This window comes from Myotis yumanensis, unplaced genomic scaffold (genome assembly GCF_028538775.1).
Source record: "Myotis yumanensis isolate MYYU_CA2020_CCGP unplaced genomic scaffold, mMyoYum1.0.hap1 SCAF_9, whole genome shotgun sequence".
Taxonomy (NCBI): Eukaryota; Metazoa; Chordata; class Mammalia; order Chiroptera; family Vespertilionidae; genus Myotis; species Myotis yumanensis.
Genome location: NW_027223760.1, coordinates 69,064,688 through 69,087,462, shown reverse-complemented (window position 1 = coordinate 69,087,462; position 22,775 = coordinate 69,064,688). Strand labels below are relative to the sequence as shown.

General features: G+C 41.7%; 1 protein-coding gene and 1 pseudogene across 7 annotated transcripts in view; both read right to left on the bottom strand.

Moving 5' to 3' along the window:
* Positions 1–22,775, bottom strand: part of MAGI2 (membrane associated guanylate kinase, WW and PDZ domain containing 2) — a 1,130,082-nt gene that overhangs the window by 45,158 nt on the left and 1,062,149 nt on the right. For all 7 annotated transcript variants that reach the window (XM_070424553.1, XM_070424554.1, XM_070424557.1 and 4 more), the window contains one exon: positions 4,538–4,676. In XM_070424553.1, the coding sequence (XP_070280654.1) occupies positions 4,538–4,676 (139 nt within the window). The remainder of the gene's footprint in view (positions 1–4,537; positions 4,677–22,775) is intronic.
* Positions 12,800–21,921, bottom strand: LOC139016653 (chromatin modification-related protein MEAF6 pseudogene; annotated as a pseudogene).

The window sequence follows — 22,775 nt, the reverse complement described above, 5'->3', positions numbered from 1 at the left end:
AGGTTCCTTATTCCTGCTAGTTGTTGAGATGTGTGTCAGGGAAGGGGGAACTTACACTCTCTGTTGAGTTTATAATCAACAAATTCTTATCCTGAGGACTAGAGTAGAGTTGAAGTGTCTATCTCCTGAGCTTCTCTTTCAAGGACTCAGCTATAAAAGCAACTTCTTCAAAGCCCTCATCATGTTCCGACTCCCCTCGCAGCTGCTCGCAGCCTCAGTGTGCAGCCACTACTCTCGCAGCTGCGTTTGTTGATCTATGCCTCAGAACTGGCGGAGGTGTCACTCGACGATTAGTCTTACGGTAATTATGGATGGCTTATTCGCAGCATACTTATTCCTCTCCTCAGCTCACTGGGATTCATGCTGGTTTTGTTTAGTCAACAAGCTGACAGGTTACCCAAGGTATTTTTTTCTTTCAATTGTCCCTGCCCTTATCTCTCTGTCACAGATCACCTTAAGGACACGGAGTGGGAGTTCTGTATTTCCCTTGACTGAGATCGGCTTTTCCTTGGCACGGACCAAAGTCCAGATAAGGGTCCTGCCTCAAAGCTGGTCTGAGTTCTGTAGGTGTCAGAGGGAGGGCTGGCGATATCACTTAAAGCCCTCCCACAGACTTGTTCTTCAGTCCCTCATCTGCAAAGTTCGCTCTCCCAGGCTGGGTTAAGTCTGAACAGCTTGCTAATAGGTTATGTCTCCTAAGGATTCTGATAACCTCCTTTAACAATCTTTTAAGGATGGATTTTATGCCAACCTTAGAATCTTAGAGAGGCAAACAAATGAAACAAACATAGGACCAAACTCATAGTTGACAGAAAAACCAGTTTTCCTGTGATTAGGGTGCATCTAGACAAAGTGGATTATATTCTTGGTTATATTTACTGGCACACTCGAGCACTTTTTGTTGTTCTTGTTGCTATTATTTTATTTTGTCCCCCCTTCCCCTTGCCAATTTAATTAAAATACACTCTAGTTCATCTTGGACAAAAACTTCTGTTTCATGGCATAGTCTGCTTAACTGATGCTGGAGGAATGATGATGTTCTTTGGCTATGGGCACTACGCTTACGTTGGGGTCATTTGTACAGCCATGGATGTGGCCACTGCCTTGGTTTGCTCCTGGTGCAGGAAAGAATTTAAATAGCAGGCCGTGACTGCTATCCTCACAAATGTCTGCTTGCAAAGCTGGTCCTTGCTGGCATCTGAGACTGGGACTGGTCAATTGTCCTCTAATAGAAACCTTTCCCTAAAGGGTAAGGGTGTGTCACTGTACCCCAGGTATTTGCACAAACAATGTGGTTTATGCTGAACACCTGCTTTCCTTAGGGGAGACTGGAACTGTTTTATTATTATTGATTTTGAGAGGGAGAGAGAGAGAGAGAGAGAGAAAGGGAGGGAGGGTAGCGGGGGGAGGGAGGGAGGAAGGGAGAGAGAGAGAGAGAGAGAGAGAGAGAGAGAGAGAAAGATTTGTTGTTCCACTTATTTATGCATTTATTGGTTGGTTCTTGTATGTGCCCTGACCAGGGATTGAACTCACACCTAACCAACTGAGCTACCTGGGCAGGCTGATACTGGAATTTTGGTATGTGATAGGCAGAGTGTCTGTATGATCAGCCCCCACTACAAACCTTGGGTGCCAAGTCTCAAATGAGCTTACCTAGGTAGCAACATCAAACATATGTTGCTGCATTTTTGTTGCTGGGAGAAGAGTGCTCTCTGGTGATCCCTCATGGGGTGGAAGAGGAGGAAATGATAGATAGATAGATAGATAGATAGATAGAGAATAAGGACGCCTGCACGTGGATTCTTGCAGTGTCTGCCTGTATTTCCTCCCCTTCTGATCCTACTGTGTATCCTTAGTAAAGCACTGTAATAAATCTTGTTATGAGGATAACTATATTCTGTGCCCCAGGAGCCCAGTAATCCTTTTAGCAAATCTCTGAATGTGGAGTGGTCTTGGGGACCTCTGAACCGCCCCTACCCCCCTCACTGTCACTATGACCTTCCAGAGATACCATTTGATGACATTATCCTCAAAGATGCTCCTCGGATCCTTAACCCTCTTGGTTTCTCATACATAACCATGCATCTTTTAGCTTAGAGTTTCCTGAAGAACGAATGTTTACTTGGTTTATGATTATTCTTTTACTTCCCTAAAGGAAATTGCTCTACTCTATTAAATTTCGTCTTTTGTGGCATAATTGCTAAGTTATTTTTCAGTCAAAATCCATGTCACTCTATCATCAAAAGTAGCTGATGAGCTCTCATTACCAGCAAGTACAATTTAATGTTATATTTTCAAATATATTCAGACACAATTCTGCAATATTGCAAGAGTTTTCATCCTTCAAAAGTGTGCTCAGATATTTAGCAAACTCTCTGTGTTAGTTAATTTTAGATTTTAACCTTAATTAGATATTTTTGGGTAATATTTAAGAATTAATGGGATAATGTTGACATGATCTTGAATTTTTATCTTGTTCAAAAACATGTTTTTATTTTTCCTTAAAGATGCTTTGAGGCAGCTTCATGCTTATGCGTTACAGGTTATGCCACAGGCGGGCTCAGTAGTACTGTCCTAACTGACCACTCCAGACAAGCAAATGGCGTGGCAGACCCTGCAAGTGTGGACCCAACAGTGATTGTACAAGAGAAAAGAAAGCCCAGGAGAGCCATGTTGCTCAGATTAAATTTTAAAGACTAACCTGTTAGAACAACAAGAACAATATTAGCTCTATGAAAATTCCTTGGCATAGTCAGTGGTCGGCAAACTGCGGCTCAAGAGCCACATGTGGCTCTTTGGCCCCTTGAGTGTGGCTCTTCCTAAGCCTTAGGAGTACCCTAATTAAGTTAATAACAATGTACCTACCTATATAGTTTAAGTTTAAAAAATTTGGCTCTCAAAAGAAATTTCAATCGTCGTACTGTTGATATTTGGCTCTGTTGACTAGTGAGTTTGCCGACCACTGGCTTAGGTAATAGTCAGGTCTTGCCATGGAGTGAAACACACCTTTAAAATGAGGTATTTTTAGAAGTGATAGAATCTCACAGGCCAGTTTGATATTACTGAATCACGTAATGCTCCAGGGTGCCAAAAGTTATTGTATTCCAAGTGTTCAGATTCTTTCTATGAAGGGATTAATGCCAGATTCCTTTAACAGGATCAGGCCTGTGCTTATTGCTAATATTAATATTTAAAAATATTTTATTACATCCAAATATTAAGAGTTGCAACTTGGGATGAAATATATCCTTGAGCACGGAGCCAGCCCTCCAGAAAGTTCTGAATCCTTTCCCACTCTTGATGTGAGGGCTTGCTGCCCTTCTTTGTAGGCTTTGTAGGAGTATCAAGAACCTGGAAACAAAGTATTTAAGGGCTTCTGAATTCAGATATTTCAACTGAACTCAGGACTTTACTGACCTGCTAAGCAATAAATAAGGTAACTTAGGAAAAAAAAAGAATTGAGAGGGAAAAGTACTATTTAGAATTTTTGGAATGGAGGAAGGTAGGGAATGGAGGAGTGAAAATGAGAGTCAGTTTAAATAGATCAGCAGTTCTCAACCTGTGGGTCACGACCCCTTTAGGGGTCGAACTACCCTTTCACAGGGGTTGCCTAAGACCATTGGAAAACACATATATAATTACATATTGTTTTTGTGGTTAATCATTATGCTTTAATTATGTTCAATTTGTAACAATGAAATTGGGGGTCACCACAACATGAGGAACTGTATTAAAGGGTCGAGGCATTAGGAAGGTTGAGAACCACTGATCTAGATCATCAGTTTGAACCACTTGTCCAGGTCAGCAGTTAGATCCCTTTTCCCTAACCTGGAAGGGCATTATCTACATTGCTCTTCACTGATACCTGTCTGTCTCTCTGTCTGTCTGTTATTCTTGACATTAATTAAAGAACTTCGTAATGCTGTCAATGGTGCCTTAAGTGGGCCCCTTGAAATAAACACCATTAAAGATTTTGGTAGAAAATCTATGCATTAAAATGCACTTTAAAGCCTTCCTCAAAAACATGTAGATACACAATATGAGTGTGAATTTTTTGAATATCCCTAAAATGCCAAGGAAATGTGATCACTGCATGAACTGAAGTTTACATTTTCATTTTCACACCCTGAAGATTTGTTCTTGCTTTTCTCCTGGCCCCAGTTGCATATCCTATGGGACCGTGTGATGCACGAGCAATTTTAGGAAATAATTGATACATTACTGTGGACTCAAATGCACAGAAGACTATCAGTCAAATTAGGAAAGTTCTAGTATCATAGTGATGGCTGGATCTCCCAGCACACTCAGAGATGCCCCGAAATTTGCTATTTTAAACATTACCTAACTATGGGAGCAAAAGAGAGAACACACACATATATATCTTGTGCTTAAATGTATACATGCGTATAGATATCTATGGGTAGCTGAATATGTATTTCGGTAGAATTAAGTAACTGACACAGTCTTATGAATAAGCATAGGCACTTACAGTACGTGAAAGAAACAGAGGAAAGGTGAACGGAAACGGGAAACGCACCATACTCTGGGACCTGCCCCGTCCCTCGCTTCAGCAGCAGCCTCACTCTTCTTCCTCCGGACTTGATGAGTTCTATTGCTCTGGCGTGCGTCATGTCCCTGGTGCTCTCCCCATTGATTTCAATGATTTGGTCTCCTACCTGGTAATTAAAGAAACATTAAGTCACCCACAGACGGTTCTACTCAAGTTGCATTTCCAACAGATTAGATAAGCATCGTAGATGACCAGTTTCTGGGGAGCAGCCAAACGATTTGGTGACAGCCTGCTGCCCCTTAGAAGGAGCTAGTCCCTGGCTGCATCCTGAATCTGACCACCAAACTTAATTTACTTTTATAGAAATTAAAATATCAGACCACGGAGGTTGTGGTGATATGTCACTTATATTTAGTCAGTATGGCAGAGACTATAAACTATTTAGTGGTTTTCAAAAAAATATATTTTATTGATTTTTTACAGGGAGGAAGGGAGAGAGATAGTTAGAAACATCGATGAGAGAGAAACATCGACCAGCTGCCTCCTGCACACCCCCTACTGGGGATGTGCCCGCAACCAAGGTACATGCCCTTGACTGGAATTGAACCCGGGACCCTTCAGTCCACAGGCTGGCGCTCTTTCCACTGAGCCAAACTGGCTAGCTAGGACTAGTGTTTTTTTTTTTTTAATTTTTACATTAGGGAATAGATTTGATACCACTATTCCAAATAACGCAGTACCTTTGCTTTGAAACAAGAAATAAATATTTTAAAGCCTTTTCATCGAGGACAATGCCAGCTTTGGGCTTAGCGCAGCATCTAATTCAGCGTGTTGGATGGAATGAATGGTTTTTGGGCTTTTCTGCGAATTTTCATTACGCATCATTTAAATTTCCCTGGGTGCTATTGTGATATTGCCTTCTTTGTAAACACTGGTTGGTTGATATTCAAGTTCGATGATGAGTTTTCTGTCACAGTCCTTTGAATTAGAAATGGGATCCTCCATTCTCTACACATGACTAGTGCCCTTGCTAAATCTTTGCTCTGTTCACACCTGGTTGCCGGAGCTGTTTGGTTAAATACCAATTCCTCCTGATTTGTCAGAAATGCCTGCGTTCCATAAGCACTTCCCATTTAGCCTTTGTGAATAGACATTTGGAATAAAAGAGGTTCAACCATGAGCTCATCATGTAACTCCCGAGTGCCATCATTGTCAGGAAACTTTGAATTAAAATATGTTTCATTTCAGTGGGAATCACTTAAGACAAATTAGCCAGAAAAGCACAATGAGTTGCTTTGTAAAAATGCTATTTCAGCTGGGACCCTTAAGCAAAGCAGATCTCAGTCTAAACTCCACAATGCAGACAGAATTGCAAACGAACTCTCTGTAGGAGAGCACTACCAAGGTGGGTGCTGCTGGCTGGGCTGAACAGGCACAAGGGCCATCCCAGTGGCAAGGGGGCACTAAAATAAGACCACCTCCTGAAAAGTGGAGGACAGAACAAACACGTGTTTGTTGTAGCAAGGAAATAACATCGTTACTTCAGGGGTAAGGATTCCAATGCAACGAAGGGAAAGACTTCTCTCTTTATGTAATACTTGGTGGCCCTTAGAAGTATATGATTTTGGGAGGTAGAAGAGGTTGGCCTCACTGGTGTGAATTTCACATCCCACAGAAGAATCATGAAAGACAGGACTAAATTCATTTTTTTTAGGGCCAATGTTTGCAACATTATTTTTTTCAGGTCTCCTTAACTGTCTTCTTTCCCATAAGGCAACAGGCACAGCCTAAAGTCCAGTAGCTTGCTAGAGGCGACAAATCCAAGCCAGAGGCAAATGGGACCAATTATGCCTCTCCTAACAGTGCCCACTCATGACTGAAACCTCATGGCATGGAATTAAATTACAAATGTAAAACAAAAGTTCTAATGAAGTTATAACAGTGAGTCTTCATTCCTAGCCAGACTCTTCTGAGCTTGACTCACATATGCAATTGATTACTAATATCTTCACCTAGATGTCCGACGGACAACTCCAACTCAACCCCAGAAGACGGGGCTTACCATTTTTCTACCAAAGCAGTTTTTCCTCTTAATTCTTGAGGCTGGTTATGCCACCACCGTCCACACAAGCCAGAAACTGGGGGGTCATGCTGGGCTCCTTATTTCCTCAACTTCTCTGCATCTGTCTCTGTTCTCAAATTAGATTCCATTGCTAACTAGCTCAGTTCAGGCCTTTAACTGGATTATTCCACTAATCTCCTATTACCTTATTATGAATATCGTCTCATTGTCTCCATTCTTCTAAGGGAAATTTTCCCCAATGCATCTTGCAAACTGAGGCATTTAGGCATTTCCACGTGCCACCACTCTCTTTGCCTCTCAATCTCCCTGGTGATCTCCCAACCTTCCTCAAGGCCATTCTAAGCATCTTCTCTGTGGGATACCTTCCTAGACCCTGTCTTCTTCTAAAGCAGAAGTGCTCAGTCATCATCACTACACCCCACTCTGTGGTTTCTCACACCTCACACAGAGTTGTGATTCTCTGTCTTCCCTTCTACACTTTGAGATTCTTCACTCATCAAACAATTTCTGAGTACCTGTTATGTGCTACACAGTCTATTAGGGAGATAAAATAAAGAGAGTGATAAATGGTATAGTTTCTCTCTACAAAAAGTTCCAGTGTAGTTGGAGAGAAAGTGAGTAAATAAGATTATTATTATTATTATTCAATATACCTTTGCTATGACAGAGGTATTAGCAAAGTGCTAATGAAACAGAAAGCGGGGTCATCAAACTCAGAATGGGCAGGGCTGGTAGTCAGGGAGCGTTTCCTAGAAATGGTGACATCTCAAATAAGTTTTGAAGTGTCAGTAGGAGTGCCCCAGGTGAAGGAGGGGGAACAGCATTCTAGGTAGAGAGAGCAGTCTATGCAAAGGCCTGGAGATTTGAGAGCATAGTACACTCAGCAAACTGTTATTGTATTCTGCTACTCAAGAGTTTGGACTTAATTTTAGAGGCAACAGCAAGGCACTGAAAATTCTATTTTATTTTAATTTTTTATTGTTTAAAGTATTACAAACAGTAGTACATATGTCTCTCTTTTTCCCCCCTATTGACCTCCCCCCAGCCTCCTCTACCCGCACCGCCCACCTCCCACGCACATGCCCTCAGCCCCCCTCCAGTGTCTTGCGTCCACTGGTTATGCTTATATGCATGCATACAAGTCCTTCGGTTGGTCTCTTATCACCCCCCTGCCCCTCGCAACCCTCCCCTGCCTTCCGCTGTAGTTTGACAGTCTGTTCAAAGCTTCTTTGCTTCTGTATCTATTTTTGTTCATCAGTTTATAATGTTCTTTATAGTCCACAAATGAGTGAGATCATGTGGTATTTTTCTTTCTCTGACTGGCTTATTTCACTTAGCATAATGCTCTTCAGTTCCATCCATGCTGTTGCAAATGGTAAGAATCCCTTCTTTTTTTTTTTTTATAGCAGCATAGTATTCCTTTGGGTAAATGTACCACAGTTTTCTAAACCACTCACCTGCTGATGGACATTTAGGCTGTTTCCAAATCTTAGCTATTGTAAATTGTGCTGCTATGAACATAGGGGTGCATATATCCTTTCTGATTGGTGTTTATGGTTTCTTAGGATATATTCCTAAAAGTGGGATCACTGGGTCAAACGGGAGTTCCATTTTTAACTTTTTGAGGAAACTCCATACTGTCTTCCGTAGTGGCTGCACCAGTCTGCATTCCCACCAGCAGTGCATGAGGGTTCCTTTTTCTCCACATCCTCTCCAGCACTTGTCGTTTGTTGATTTGTTGATGATAGCCATTCTGACAGGTGTGAGATGGTACCTCATTGTTGTTTTGATTTGCATCTCTCGGATGATTAGTGACTTTGAGCATGTTTTCATATGTCTCTTGGCTTTCTGAATGTCCTCTTTTGAAAGTGTCTATTTAGGTCCTTTGGCCATTTTTTGATTGGGTTGTTTATCTTCCCTTTGTTAAGTTGTATGAGCTCCTTGTAAATTTTGGAGATTAAACCTTTATCGGAGATAACGTTGGCAAATATGTTCTCCCATGCAGTGGGCTTTCTTGTTGTTTCGATGATGGTTTCTTTTGCTGTGCAGAAGCTTTTTATTTTGATGAAGTCCCATTTGTTTATTTTCTCCTTAGTTTCCATTGCCCTAGGAGCTGTATCAGTAAAGATATTGCTACGACAAATGTCTGCTATTTTGGTGCCTATGGCTTCTTCTAAAATTTTATGGTTTCCCATCTTACGTTTAAGTCCTTTATCCATTTTGAGTTTATTTTTGTGTAGGGTGTAAGTTGGTGGTCTAGTTTCATCTTTTTGCATGTATCTGTCCAATTTTCCCAACACCATATATTGAAGAGACTGTCTCGACTCCATTGTATGCTCTTGCCTCCTTTGTCAAATATTAATTGAGCTAATGGCTTGTGTCAATCTCTGGGTTCTCTGTTCTGTTCCGCTGGTCTAGTATATGTCTGTTCTTGGGGGCACTGAAAATTTTAAACAGGAAGTAACTTGACCAAGAAAACAGAGTGCTGTTTAGAAATCAACCTGAGACGTCAGTATGAAGAGTGAATTGGAGAGGAAGTGGGAGACTGAAGACGGGAGCTGATTTCATGAGGTTATCACATTGCCTACCCAAGTGGGAAATTGGGAGGCTGTGGGGAAGGAGATAATGGGGCAAATGAGGGCAGGGAGTGGGTCCCATTTAACTATGTACCTTGCTTGGGGTGCACCACATATATTTGTCAATGAATGAAACATTTCCACAAGGCTCATCTTGAGAATCTTGGAAGAAAGGGTTATAAGCAATTTCAACCAAAAAATCAGACCTTGGTAATCACCACACTTGAGGACACTTCTGTCTCAAGACTGACTTTTCAATAAGAACCGTGTGGCGAATCTTGTGGGGAGAAATAGTCACATCATTTGCACTCTGGTCACATATTTTGCTATGGCAATGACTTAGCAAATTTGATGTTTTCTTTCTCTTGTATGTTTATTTTCCCTTTCCCAACTAAGAGCTCATGAGAATCAAGGGAGAAAAAATTATCATGGCGGCGTGAGTGGTGGGTTGGAAGACTGTGTGGGATGTTGAGAAGCAGTGGGGTTCAAGGGCTGCACAGGGGCCGGGCTGATGTTGCCCATGTGGGAGTTTCAGGGGTGGGGCTCTGGGACGAGTTGGTGATATTATTTTTGTAGTTCCAAAGAGTCTGGGCTGACCTCTTGGCTGGGCAGCTTTCTGTGAAGGGGCCCCTCGGAGGGAGAAGAGAACATTCTGATGCTGGTTTAATTGAGGGTTCTCAGCTGCTTGCCTAAGACTTTTAGTTTCTCCCAAGCCCCTACCCCTTCCAGGATCCCAGTGCAGCTTGCTGGTTTCCTGACTCATTGGGAGCAATGGGAGTTTAGGAATAGTCCAACATGTTATTATATTCAGAAAAATAATTTTTTGGGGGTAGGGAGTGATGGTCAGGTAATGAGATGGAAATGCTGCCACTATTAAAGACTCTGAATCTCACAAGGTATTCTGGACATACTGCAAAAATGTGCCAACTCATTTGGACCTAGAGTCAATAGTAGCAATTAGCGCAGGTCCAGCCTTAAGACTCCTGCCTCTCCTTGTAAAATGGTGTACATTGTAAAAAGGTTTCGTCTTCATTTTCATTCCAATATCAGTATTATGTACAGTCGTTGTGAATGAAACTCCCTAAATCGATTTGGGAAGTACATAGGTAAAGAGATGGATCTGTCGGGGGATGAGGGGCGAAGAAGAGGTTTTCTCATTACCTTCCAACCTCACCTGACTTCACTGCAGCTGCCAGGGTGCAGCCAGTCGAAGGGCATCACTTTCCTACCTCACACGTGAATTAATTGGGGAAATTCACTTGATAAAATCAATGGAAAATTCCTTTGGGATTATGAAAAAGATTAGTTATGACTCAGATGTAGCCTTCCCCCCACCCTCCATCTTCTCTCCACCATGGAGCTATCTTCAACTGAGCTACATTACCAAAATGAAACTTTAAAGTCTCATTTAAAGTTTGTTCTTAGAGAATTTTAAAACATCACGTTCCAGTAGATTTGAGAAATGGGGGAGGTAGGAAGAAGGAGGAGGAGGAGGAGGAGAAGGAAGAGAAAGAGACCCAAATCACACACAGGTAGTTCAGGAACATAGGTGTTGTTTTGTGTGGGTCAAGAAGATGTCAAATTTAGGAAACTAACCAAAGGAGTTAAGATAAATCCCAGGCTTTTTTTTTTAGTGGGAGAAATACTGTTACCTGTGGTTCCTTGGGGCGACTAATAACCGTACAGCAATATCCTAGGGACAAGGTGGGTGAGATAGACTGCCTGGCACAGCCTACCAAGTTCTGCATTCTGCGCATACATCACGGCAGAGTTTTCTTTCACAAAACTATTACCAAATCCTTGCACTTGCTTGGGGCTCTGCAGATAAAACTTTTTCTCTTTTCTTCCTTTTTTTCCCTCTAAAGTTTAATTTAGAACAAGAGTGAATACTTTTGCACATCTATAAGGTAGAATTGTTTTGATAATCAATGCCACCCACGTTCAACTCTACCGATATTATCCCAAATGGAACATATTTTTTCTAACAAAGCTAAAGGCATGAGTAAAGGACTATGACTAAATAGAGTCGAAGGAAAGGTGAGACCCCCCCCCCCCCCCCCCCCCCCCGCCAATCCCAACCCTTAGACTGATTCACATCATGGGATTTAAAATCACATCATCATGTCTGCTAATGCAGTGGTTCTTCACTTGGCTTCCCATTAGAATCCCAGGGACTCTTTGAAAGGAAATCCCTAGAACTAGATTGTACCCTGGCTGAGTCTCTGGGGGTGGGTCCCAGGCATCAGTATTTTTTTAAACTTCCCAGGTGACTCCCATGTGCAGCCGAGGTAGATCACAACTGCTCCAGAGGCCGGTAACAATTATCAGCAAGTTCCTCAGCCTATAAGTCCCGCTAAGAATGGGGGATCTGATGGGCGCTGCTGGCTCTCGTTGATCCTATCTTTCACTCTGCTCAAGCACTCCATATGTTATCAGCTTTGAGTGCAATTCTGAGCCTTTCCATATGCCTTAGTGATTTTCAGAGCACTATTTAATCAGGCAAATACCAGCAAAGAGAGAAAAGATGGAAAAAGAAATTTCCAGAAGGCATGATACGAATAAATAAAATAAGTGGGGGGAAAAAATTTCAGGTTTAAAAGTAAAGTATGAGAAGTCAAAGCCTGTGAAATTTTATTTACACGAAAGAAGAACTATATTTTAAAGGGACTGATTTAAACATGTTTTTCAGCTTTTCCTATTCCTTAAACATGAAATTGCTTCCAACTCCTAAAGATTTAAGATGGGTAATTATTATTATTTTTTTTTTAAATATATTTTATTGATTTTTTTACAGAGAGGAAGGGAGAGGGATAGAGAGTTAGAAACATCGATGAGAGAGAAACATCGACCAGCTGCCTCCTGCACACCCCCTACTGGGGATGTGCCCACAACCAATGTACATGCCCTTGACCGGAATCGAACCCCGGACCCTTTAGTCCGCAGGCCGACGCTCTATCCATTGAGCCAAACCGGTTTGGCAAGATGGGTAATTATTAAATAAACACTCTTTACCTTTCCCCTGCAAAAAAACCCAAAAGAGCCAAGTTCCCCATTTTATTTATGGTAAACCAGATTACTTTCAGTTTAAGCTCGGAAAAACAGATTATAGATATGCCAGCAGGAAGGTAGGAGCTGTACGAAGTCATTACAAAAAGCCCCCAAAGAAAGTAAGACAATAAAAACAACAATAGAAAAATGATAAAATACAAACAAAATAAGAAAATGCCAGGTATTTCCAGCCTCCCTCTGAAATGTGACCTATGCTCTACTTTCGGCATAAAATAGAAGCAGAGACCATGTCTCGATGGGTATCACAGGCGAAGCTGGTGCGGCCAGTTTGGGGGCAGATCTTGGTTCCAAGAAGGGAGAGATTCAGTTAGCAACTTGCTAGGATTACAACCATGTCTTGGTCTTCCTGCAGGTCGGTTGTTAAAAATGGCACAATGGAAATGGTCCAATGTGGTCTTACAGAAATGACTTGTTTGTCACCACATGTCGAAACAAACTACTCAGAGTCCCAGGCCGCGGGTCCGGGAAATCAGAGGTTGGTGGCCAGCACTCAGGCAAGGGACCTGTATCTTTGTGAGGTGAGAGGGAGGACGCAGGCTCTCTAGCCTGGAAGCTTCTGCACTATTGAGTCTTCTCATAGTCAGCTCGAGGTTTTTGTTTAACTTCAGATCAATCCTGAGCTGGTTTTTATTCTTTGTTTTTCTTATGGCTGCTGTGAGGCCTCCGTGCAGAAGCAGAAGTAGCCTTCTCAGGTTTCACTCTCTGCACAGACCCACCCGGATCCTCAGGCTCCTCCTGGTTGGGCTCATTTTCCTGACTGTGGGTGTCTGGAGAAGTATCATTTTCCACCCCACTTCTTGGTCTCTTCTCTTCAATGAGCTGGTCCTGAACTCCTGCCAATGTACTTACTGCAACTGTTCATGGATTAGAAGAATTAACATCATTAAAATGTCCATACTGTACTACCCAAACTTCCGGTTCCTTCCATCATGTTTTGCTACTGGAGTTTCTTTGGTTGGTCAGCTACCTGTCCCAGCCACGAATAATATTGCCATACACCCGCGTGTCTTCCAGGTAGCTTCCTTCAAAAGCATAGCTCTGTCTCTCCAAGTTTGCCAGCCCAAAACAAGTTCTGCCAGCACCCGCAGGGTGTCCGATCTGCCCCGGTGCTGCCCTGCTGTGTATCAGCACGTTAGGCTGAGCAAAATGTTTTCTCTTTTTATTGGAAGGCCAAGGTAAAGGTAAAAATTTTAATATTCCTTAAGTGGTTAATAATTCAAGTTGCAAGGAAACAAATATAAATGCTGCAGTGTATGCATTTTTTTAAAGCCAAGTCATACAGAAGGTATTTGGTTTGGCTCAATGAAGTCTTTATAAGAACTAGATTAATCCTGATTTATTTCACCCCGAGTCATGGTGGTCTCCACTCAAGGCTGACTCAGATATCTCTGCAATATAATCAGTTACTTGCCCTCAGCCTACAGCTGCACCACAGGAACCTATTTCACATGATTATATGACTGAAGTGATACTAGATTATAACTGAGTGTGAGGGATTGAACTCCTTAGGATTTTATGCAATAAACAATGGATAGCTCTATTCCTTATTTTATGAAAGACCTAGCTGTGGGCCATTTTTGGGGCTAATGATCTAAGGTCATAGGTTAGCTCCATCAGAATTTTTCACCTACAGTCTGGTTTTTCCTGCTGACTCTAGACCTCTGAAGATAACATATCTATTGTCTTTGTGTCACCTATACCTGTCACAATTCCTGACAAGTAGGCTCTTGTTGAGTAAATGAGTGTTAGGTTGGCTTTTCAGTAACAGTAGCAGTCTTTGTTCTCACTACAGAGTAAGTTCAGCTTAAGTGCACCTCAGCATACCTTAAACTTTCTTGAAATACTGCCTTAAACACTTTCAGCCAAACCAAACCAATTTCAATAGTACTTACAGGAGACCAAATGAGGTTTCAGTAATGGTGACCTACAAAAATTGTTAGAGACAGGTCAAGTTATGGGAAACAAATGCTAAAGGCTTAAGAGAAACAGGAATGGAGGCGGAGTCGGAATGAAATCATAAAGTGCCCGTAAAAAAGTCAGCTACAAACAACTATATGGCAACAAATTGGACAATGTGGGTGAAATGTACAAACATATAATCTTCCAAAACTCAATCAGGAAGAATCAGAAAAACTCGAATAGACCAATAACAACTAATGAAATTGAAGCAGTAACAAAAAATACTCTAAGCAAACAAAAGTCCTGGACTAGATGGCTTCACAGGGGAGTTTTACCAAACATTCAAAGAAGAACTAACACCTCTCCTCCTCAAACTATTCCAAGAAATTCAAGAAGGAAGACTTCCAAGCTCTTTTATAAGGCCAGCATTATCCTAATTCCAAAACCAGATAAAACTACGATAAAGGATGAAAATTATAGGCCAATATCCCTGATGAAAATAGATGCTAAAATCCTCAACAAAATATTAGTAAATCAGATCCTACAATATGATTATACACTATGACCAAATGGGATTTATTCCAGGGATGCAAGGCTGGTAAAATATTCACAAATCAATAAATGAACATAAACAATATGGAAGCTAAAAATCATATGATTATATCAATAGACCCAGAAAAGCATTTGCCAAAATCCAATACCCGTTTGTGATAAAAACTCTCAGCAAAGTGGGAACAGAGGGATCATACCACAACATAATAAAGGCCATATATAACAAACCCACAGTCAACATCATACTCAATGGGCAAACACTAAAAGCATTTCCCTTAAGAACAGGCATGTCCACTTTCATCATTCTTATTCTACATACTACTGGAAGTCCTAGACACAGTAATCAGATAAGAAGAAAAAAGTAAAAGACATCCAAATTGGAAAGGAGGAAAGTAAAACTGTCCTCCTTATTTGCAGATGATGATGTTGTACATAGAAAACCCTGAAGACTGCACCAAAAAACTACTAGATTTCATAAATGAATTCCATAAAATAGCAGGATACAAAATTAACATCCAGAAATCGATGACATTTTAATAAAACAATAACAAACTCTCAGAAAGAGAAACTAAAAAAACAATCCCATTTACCATTGCAATAATAAAAAATAAGATACCTTGGAATAAACTTAAACAAGGAGATAAAAGACCTGTACTCAGAATACTAAAGGACATTGAAAAAAGAAAAAGAGGCCCTAACGTGTTTGGCTCAGTGGATAGAGCGTTGGCCTGTGGAGTGAAAGGTCCCAGGTTTGATTCCGGTCAAGGGCAGGTACCTTGGTTGCGGGCAACATCCCTAGTAGTGGGTGTGCAGGAGGCAGCTGATCGATGTTTCTAACTCTCTATCCCTCTCCTTTCCTCTCTGTAAAAATATCAATAAAATATATTTAAAAAAAGAAAAGAGGAAATACAAACAAGTGGAAGAATATACTGTGTACATGGATTGGAAGAATTAACATCATTAAAGCAATCTATAGATTCAGTGCAATCCATATGAAAATACCATGGCATATTTCACAGATCTAGAACAAATATTTCAAAAATTTATATGGAATAAGAAAAGACCCCGAATGGTCTCAGTAATCTTAAGAAAGAAGAACAAAGTTAGCGGGATCACAATACCAGATATCAAACTATTATACAAAGCCATTTTAATCAAAACAGCTTGGTATTGGCACAAGAACAGGCAAATAGATCAATGGAACAGAACAGAGACCCCAGAAATCAAACCATGCCATTATAACTAATTAATATTCCGCAAAGGAGGCAAGAACATATAATGGTAAAATTGGACAGGTACATCCAAAAAGATGAAACTAGACTACCAACTACACCACACACAAGAATAAACTCAAAATGGATAAAAAGACTTAAATGTAAGTTGTGAAACCATAAAAATCCTAGAAGAAAAGAGAGGCAGTAAAATCTCAGACATGTCATGTAGCAGTATTTTCATGAATACATGCATCTCCTAGGGCAAGAGAAACAAAGGAAAAAAAATAAACAAATGGAACTACATCAAAATAAAAACTTCTGTACAGACAAAGAAATCATAAACAAAATGAAAAGGGAACCCTCTCTATGGAAGAACATATTTGCCAATGATACATTTGATAAGGGCTTAATTTCTAAAATATATAAAGAACTTATACAACTCAACACCAGGAAGACAAACAACCCAATTCAAAAATGGGCAAAGAACCTGAATAGACACTTCTCCAAAGAGGATATACAGAAGGTCAATAGACATATGAAAAGATGCTCAAAGTCACTAATCATCAGAGAGATGCAAATCAAAACAAAAATGAGGTATCACCTCACACCAGCCAGAATGGCTACCATCAATAAATCAACAAACAGCAAGTGCTGGTGAAGATGTGGAGAAAAGGAAACCCTAATACACGCTGGTGGGCATGTAGACTGATGCAACCACTGTGAAAAACAGTATGGAATTTCCTAAAAAAATTAAAAATGAAACTGCTGTTTGACCCAGCAATCCCACTTCTGGGAATATATGCCAAGAACCCAAAAATGCCAATCAGAAAGAATAGATGCACCCCTATGTTCATAAAAGTGTTATTTAAAATAGATAAGATCTGGAAACAGCCCAAGTGCCCATCAGTAGATGAGTGGATAAGAAAAGCTGTGGAACATTTACACAATGGAATACCATACAGTTGTAAAAAAGAAGGATCTCTTACCCTTTGTGACAACATGGATGGACTTGGATATCATTTTGCTAAGTCAAATAAGCCAATTAGAGAAAGACAAATAGCACACTATCTCACTTACATGTGGAATCTAATGAATAAAATAAACTAATGAACAAAGTAGGTCCAGAGGCCTGGATGCATGGAACAGACTGACAGATCTCTGGGGGGGAAGAGGGGGTATGGGTGGGAGGATAGGAAGAGATTAACTAAAGATCATATATGTGTATATGCATAGCTCATGAACACAGAAATAATGTGGTGAAAGCCTGGGGTGGGGTGGGGGCTGGGTGGAGGGGGGCATCTATAATACTGTCAACAACAACAAAAAACGAATAAAAAATAGAATAAAAAATTCAGAATTAGAGCCCTCACTGCTGCCTGCCGTGGGCACCATCACTGGAACTCTGACAATAGGACACTGGGCCAAATTGGAGCAAAAGACAGGCTGGTTTTCAAATTTGATGCTGGTAACCTTTAATATGTAATGGCTGTTTTCACAATTAACCTTCATTAAGATGTCATTTAATAGCTACTACAGTAAAAATATTTTCCAGGGGGTTATACTGAGTGTTGTGGTTCACCTTTCCATTTCTTCCAGTAGACTTGTGATTGAATTAGACGGGATCCCACTGCTCGTTACAGGACCGGGCTATTGTTTTAAAACGGTTGTGCACGGCTGCTTCAGCACGGCACTGGCGCCCATCAAGCCAGCAGGCTTTCCCAGAAAGAGAGCTTCTAACCCAACTGGAAATTGAAACACATTCTGAGAGCAACAACATTCTGTGAATTTTATTTGCCTCGACATATAGGTTGAAAACTGTCTGAGAATCTCTTTATACTATATTCTAGAGAGTAATCACTTAAAAAGAAAACTTCCCAACATTTCTCAAGAAACCTCATCAGAGTAGAAGTGTGAAATAGTCCCTATGGGTGTATAGAAGGGTCCTAAAACAAGGTTATGCCTCAGCACATACCTGCTTAGAAGGGCCATGAACGTGAGGGGAACAAGTGGGTATAAGAAGTTATAGGCTACTGTCACTTGATGTGGGTGGTGTACCTTATTCCATTTTTTTAAAAACATTTTTAATTTGGGAATTAACCCTTTAGAAAGATTTGGTCACAGCTTAAAAAATTTTCAGTCTCTGACTTCAGTGGTGGAGGTGGTGCCCTGGCTGGTCATTCAGATCAGGGGGTTGGCTTTGGTGGAGATTCAGGGGAGCTCTCCATTCAGGAGCCTCCATTTAAAGAAAATCCTCACCCAAGGATATTTTTTTCCCATTGATTTTCAGACAGAGTGGAAGGGAAAGAGGAAGTGGGGGGCGGGGGGGGGGGGGAGAGAGAGAGAGAGAGAGAGAGAGAGAGAGAGAGAGAGAGAGAGAAACATTAATGCGAGAGAGCCACATCGGTGCCCTGACCAGGGCTACGGATTGAACCTGCCACCAAGGTAGGTGCCCTTGATTGGGAATCGAACTCGTGACCCTTCAGTCCACAGGCCGATGCTCTAATCACTGAGCCAAAATGGTCAGGGCCAGGAGCCTTCATTTTTCATTCTGACTTTTAAAATTTTCTAAATCAAAACATGGTACATGTGAAATTTAAAGATGATGCTGGGCTTAGTTATGCAAGTCAACTCTAAATTATAATTTGGTGTTTTTCTCACCGAACCTTTCTCTTTTCCTTGTCAAATACTGACATCTCATACAAAGAAGTTTATTAGATTATTTATTTCTAAATTTCCTTTCAATTGGTGTTGATGTTCCATTCTGCATGGCTCCACTCGCCTGCTCTATGTGTGCTCTTTGGGTGATTTCTTCCTACCGTTCTTACGTATTTCTCTCTGTGTGCCTTGGCACACCCTGTACACTTTGTCTAGAGCCGGCGCTCTTCCCTCCAAACCACTGAGTCCTACTCATCCCTTAGGACAATCCCAGGTACGAGCACACCCAGGATCCTTCTGTGACCCCACAGTCTGGGTTGGGTGCCTTCCTCAGTGTTTCTTGGCCATTGCCTAGCAGTACACCGTGAGCTCTGCAAGAGCAGAGACTCAGCCACATGGCCAAATACCCATGTATATTTGTTCAATGGATTGATGGATTATTGACAAAAAGAATTTTTCAGAAGTTTTTAAAAAATTCTATGCTCCGTAATGTTTAAGCCAAATGTAAACAATATATGTATTGTTTACATTATATATATTATATATATATTAGTTTACATTTGGTTCCATGATATATGTCAACCAGGTTTAACCATGATCAAATAATACAAAGTGTATATAAGTGCCTTGAACACTCTAAACTATACAAATGTAATCTTTTCTTATTCACTATAGTTATCATCATCATCATCATAATCATAGTAGAAGAAAGAAAAAATGCAACATTGGCGAGCTTTCCATAATGAATCTAGGAGAGAGACAGCTGATCTTCTGAAGATATTTAATTTATTGGGGAAGTAAAGCAAATGTTTTTTCTTAAAATATCACTGAGAGGCTAAAAACTCGAAAAATCTTCTGTTGATCTGGGAAGTTCTGTCCTTTAGGAGTTCTATAGAATGTTAATGCTATTCTTTATTCTGTGATTTTAGAAAAAACAGTTCTTAGAAAAAGAATCTACTTGAAAGCTGGGCAGATGGTCCAGGCCCTAAGCTGAGATACAGGGTGACTGCAAGTGCGGCTCCAGACAGAAACGCAAACACAGATCTTAAAGACAAACGGGCTGAAGCAAAATATTGTCTAGAAGGAAAAAACACAACAATTCCATTTTCATATGCAGGTCTGACTGCTCAGTCAAGGAGAAGAGACTGGGGAAATATCTTAAAATTATCTGCCTGAGCAAGAACAGAAGGCGATCATTGGCAGCTCAGCTAGTGGCTTATCCATTTGCTCAGAAAGCACTTATGTTAGGTCATGAAGTCAGTGTCTCTTGTTGACTGAAAAATAGAGGAAAGGAAATCAAAGAGAAAACCTTCTATTGTGTGGACTCTGGGTAGACTATTTCCTTTCCCTGGATGCAATTGAGGGAAAAGAACGGGTTATTGTTCTGCGGCTTATCTAATCAGATATATGTATTTCCCAGATGCACGCACGAGGCTTTGTGAGATGTCTGCGATGCAGGCACAGGGCCGACTTGCATATTGCATTTACATTTCCTTTGTGCGTGCCAGTTCCAGGCCTGACATGTTCACAGTGTGAATTAGAGCGTGAAAAGGTAAACCAAAATGGGTGGCTGGTGTGTCAGGCAGCTGGGGTTTTGAAGATAGTTTAATGACGGGACTATTTCAGGGGTGTGGGCAGGGTTAAGACAACCACAGAGGGCTGTCGAGGCACTGAAGGCTATGCAGGGCAGATGGCATCCCCTGAGGCCTGCTAGACCCTGGGGGAGGAAAGAAAGTTGCAGGGGCCTAGTGAGAGCAGGAAGCATGAAACAGGGGCTGCCCGGCTGGAGCTGTGGTTGTGGAGGTAGGAGCCCTGCCGGCCTCCAGCCCCGAGGGGGAGAAATATCCCAGCCTCTCTGTGGCAGACACAATACTGTCCCCACAAAGGTCACCCAGGTCTAGTCCCTGGAATGTGTGAATATGTCACCTTACATGGCAAAAGGGATTTTGCAGATGTGATGAAGTAAAGGACCTTTAGATGGAAGATTCCCCTGCATTCGCTGAGGAGACCCAATGTAACCACAAGGATCAAAGTCAGAGAGAGATGTACTGGTAAGGACAGATGTGGAGGTGCTGGTGTGGAAGTCGGAGGGAGGAGCTACCTGCCAAGGAAAGCAGGTGGCTCCAGAAGCTGAAAAAGGCAAGGAAATAAATTCTCTCCTAGGGCCTCCAGAAGGAGCCAGCCCTGCTGACACCACAACCTGATTTTAACCCAGAGAAACCGATTCAGAATTCTGACCTCCAGAACTGTAAGATCATAAAGTTTGTGTTGCTTTAAGCTACTAAGTGTGTGGCCATTTGTTCCAGCAGGAAGAGAAAATGAACCCACTTTCTCTCTTCCTGGCCTCCGATCTGCTAGTGCTTCTCATTGGCGAGATCCAACAGGGAACTCAAGGGCAGGAGAGTTTGGGTGATGCAGACACGGTCCCAGGACACAGAATAGGGCAGAGAAGGGAAGAGAATGATCTGGGGAAGGAGGTGGGGCAAAAGGAGCACCAACACTGGGTGGGGTGCGTGGAGTGGGATAGATTTTAAAATAATGAATAAATATGACAAATGAAGGTTGCTGTGTCCCCCTAAAATTCCTATGTTGAGGTCATGAACCCCAAAGTGATGGTCCTAGGAGGTGGGACCTTTGGATTCGTGCTCTAATAAGAAGTCAGAGAGCTCCCTTCTCCCTTCCACCATGTGAGACTCAGCGGGAAGACACTGTCTCTGAACCCACCCAGACGTGGTTCTTCCCTAGACACCTAATCTGCCAGGGCCTTAATCTTGAACTTCCAGTCTTCAGACCTTGAGGAATAAATTTCTGTTGTTTGTGAGTTACCCAGTATGTGGTATTTTGTTAGAGCAGCCTGAATGGAATAAGACCAAGGCTTTAAGAAATAATTTAAGAACAAGACCAAAAAGTCAGGTGAGAGTAAACTTGCCCATACTGAAGAAGCTGTTTTCGGAAAACATTGTTTTCTTATTTCATTTTTACACAGGTAGCCCCTTAAGATATCATTATAGAAACCTAAGTGGCATCAGAGTTATTGAGTTGAATTTGCTTTTAAAAATTGCTAAGTATTTCAGAGTTGCTTTTGTATCTCGTCAGCTTCCGTGCCCCCGCCATTCTACACCCACTCTGTCTCCAGCAACTGTTTGTCATGTCCCACTTCTCTTGCCTCCGTGTGCCACTCACTAGTCCCCTTGTCTTTCAGTCCATGTGGTTGCCACAGTCATCTTTTAAGGCTCACCTCTGCCTCCTTCTCTCTCCTCCTCGAATACCTACCCTCCCCCTCCATACTTCTGGAACAGAATCCAAACTCCTTGACACAGTGTGAAGATTGTCCAGGACTTCGTCCCCCACATTGCAGCTCATCCCCGCATTCTCCTGGGTTTAATGTGGCCTGCTTCTCATTCCTCCACTCATCACTGGGTTCTCCCATCTTGCACCTCTGTTCTTGCCCTTGCTTATGTCAAAGATTCTTGCCATTTTCCCAGACTTTTCCCAGCCCTTCTTGTAATCATGCCCATCCTTCAAGGCTCCACTCAAACCCCCCCATGGAGGATCATTGGTCCTCCTATTCTCAGGGTCACTGCACCTTACTACGCCTCTCTTACAACACTTACTGCAGCCCTGCCTCTTGTTCTAGTTCTCTGCATTTATTCTCCCCATCACCATTTCTGCACCTACAACATTATAAACTGGAAAGAGAGATAGTACCCTCTAATAGTAGCTAACATATTGCCTTAAAAACAATAGATAATAAAAAGTTGCGTGTAATGGGGACAAAATTTATTACTGTGTACAGTAAACATGACCAATGGAAGAGGGGCTGTCTTGGACTGGCGGGGGGGAGCTGAGGGTGTGTGGGAGTTTGAGAGAGATAGGGCTTTGAGGTCAGGATGCTGAGGGTAGTCTGTGCCTTGCTCACTGTCGTTTTCCACCATTGACTAAGGTGCCCAACACAGGACAAGAGCCTCATAAATATCTGTTAAATGAGTGAATAAGTGTTATTTACTTCATTTTGGTCAAGGCTAACCTTGAATTCATGAGAACAAGGTCATAACAAAAGTCCCTAACAAGTGTTACAATATGAAGAAGGTGAAAGTGTATAAAAGTGAAAACAACACAGTCTTCTTCTTGCAGTGAGAAGCAAGCTCAGAAACCGCAGCGCCTTACCGGGAACCAGCTGAAGACCCAGCTGCAAGGTGGAGGCATCTCTTTTCTTT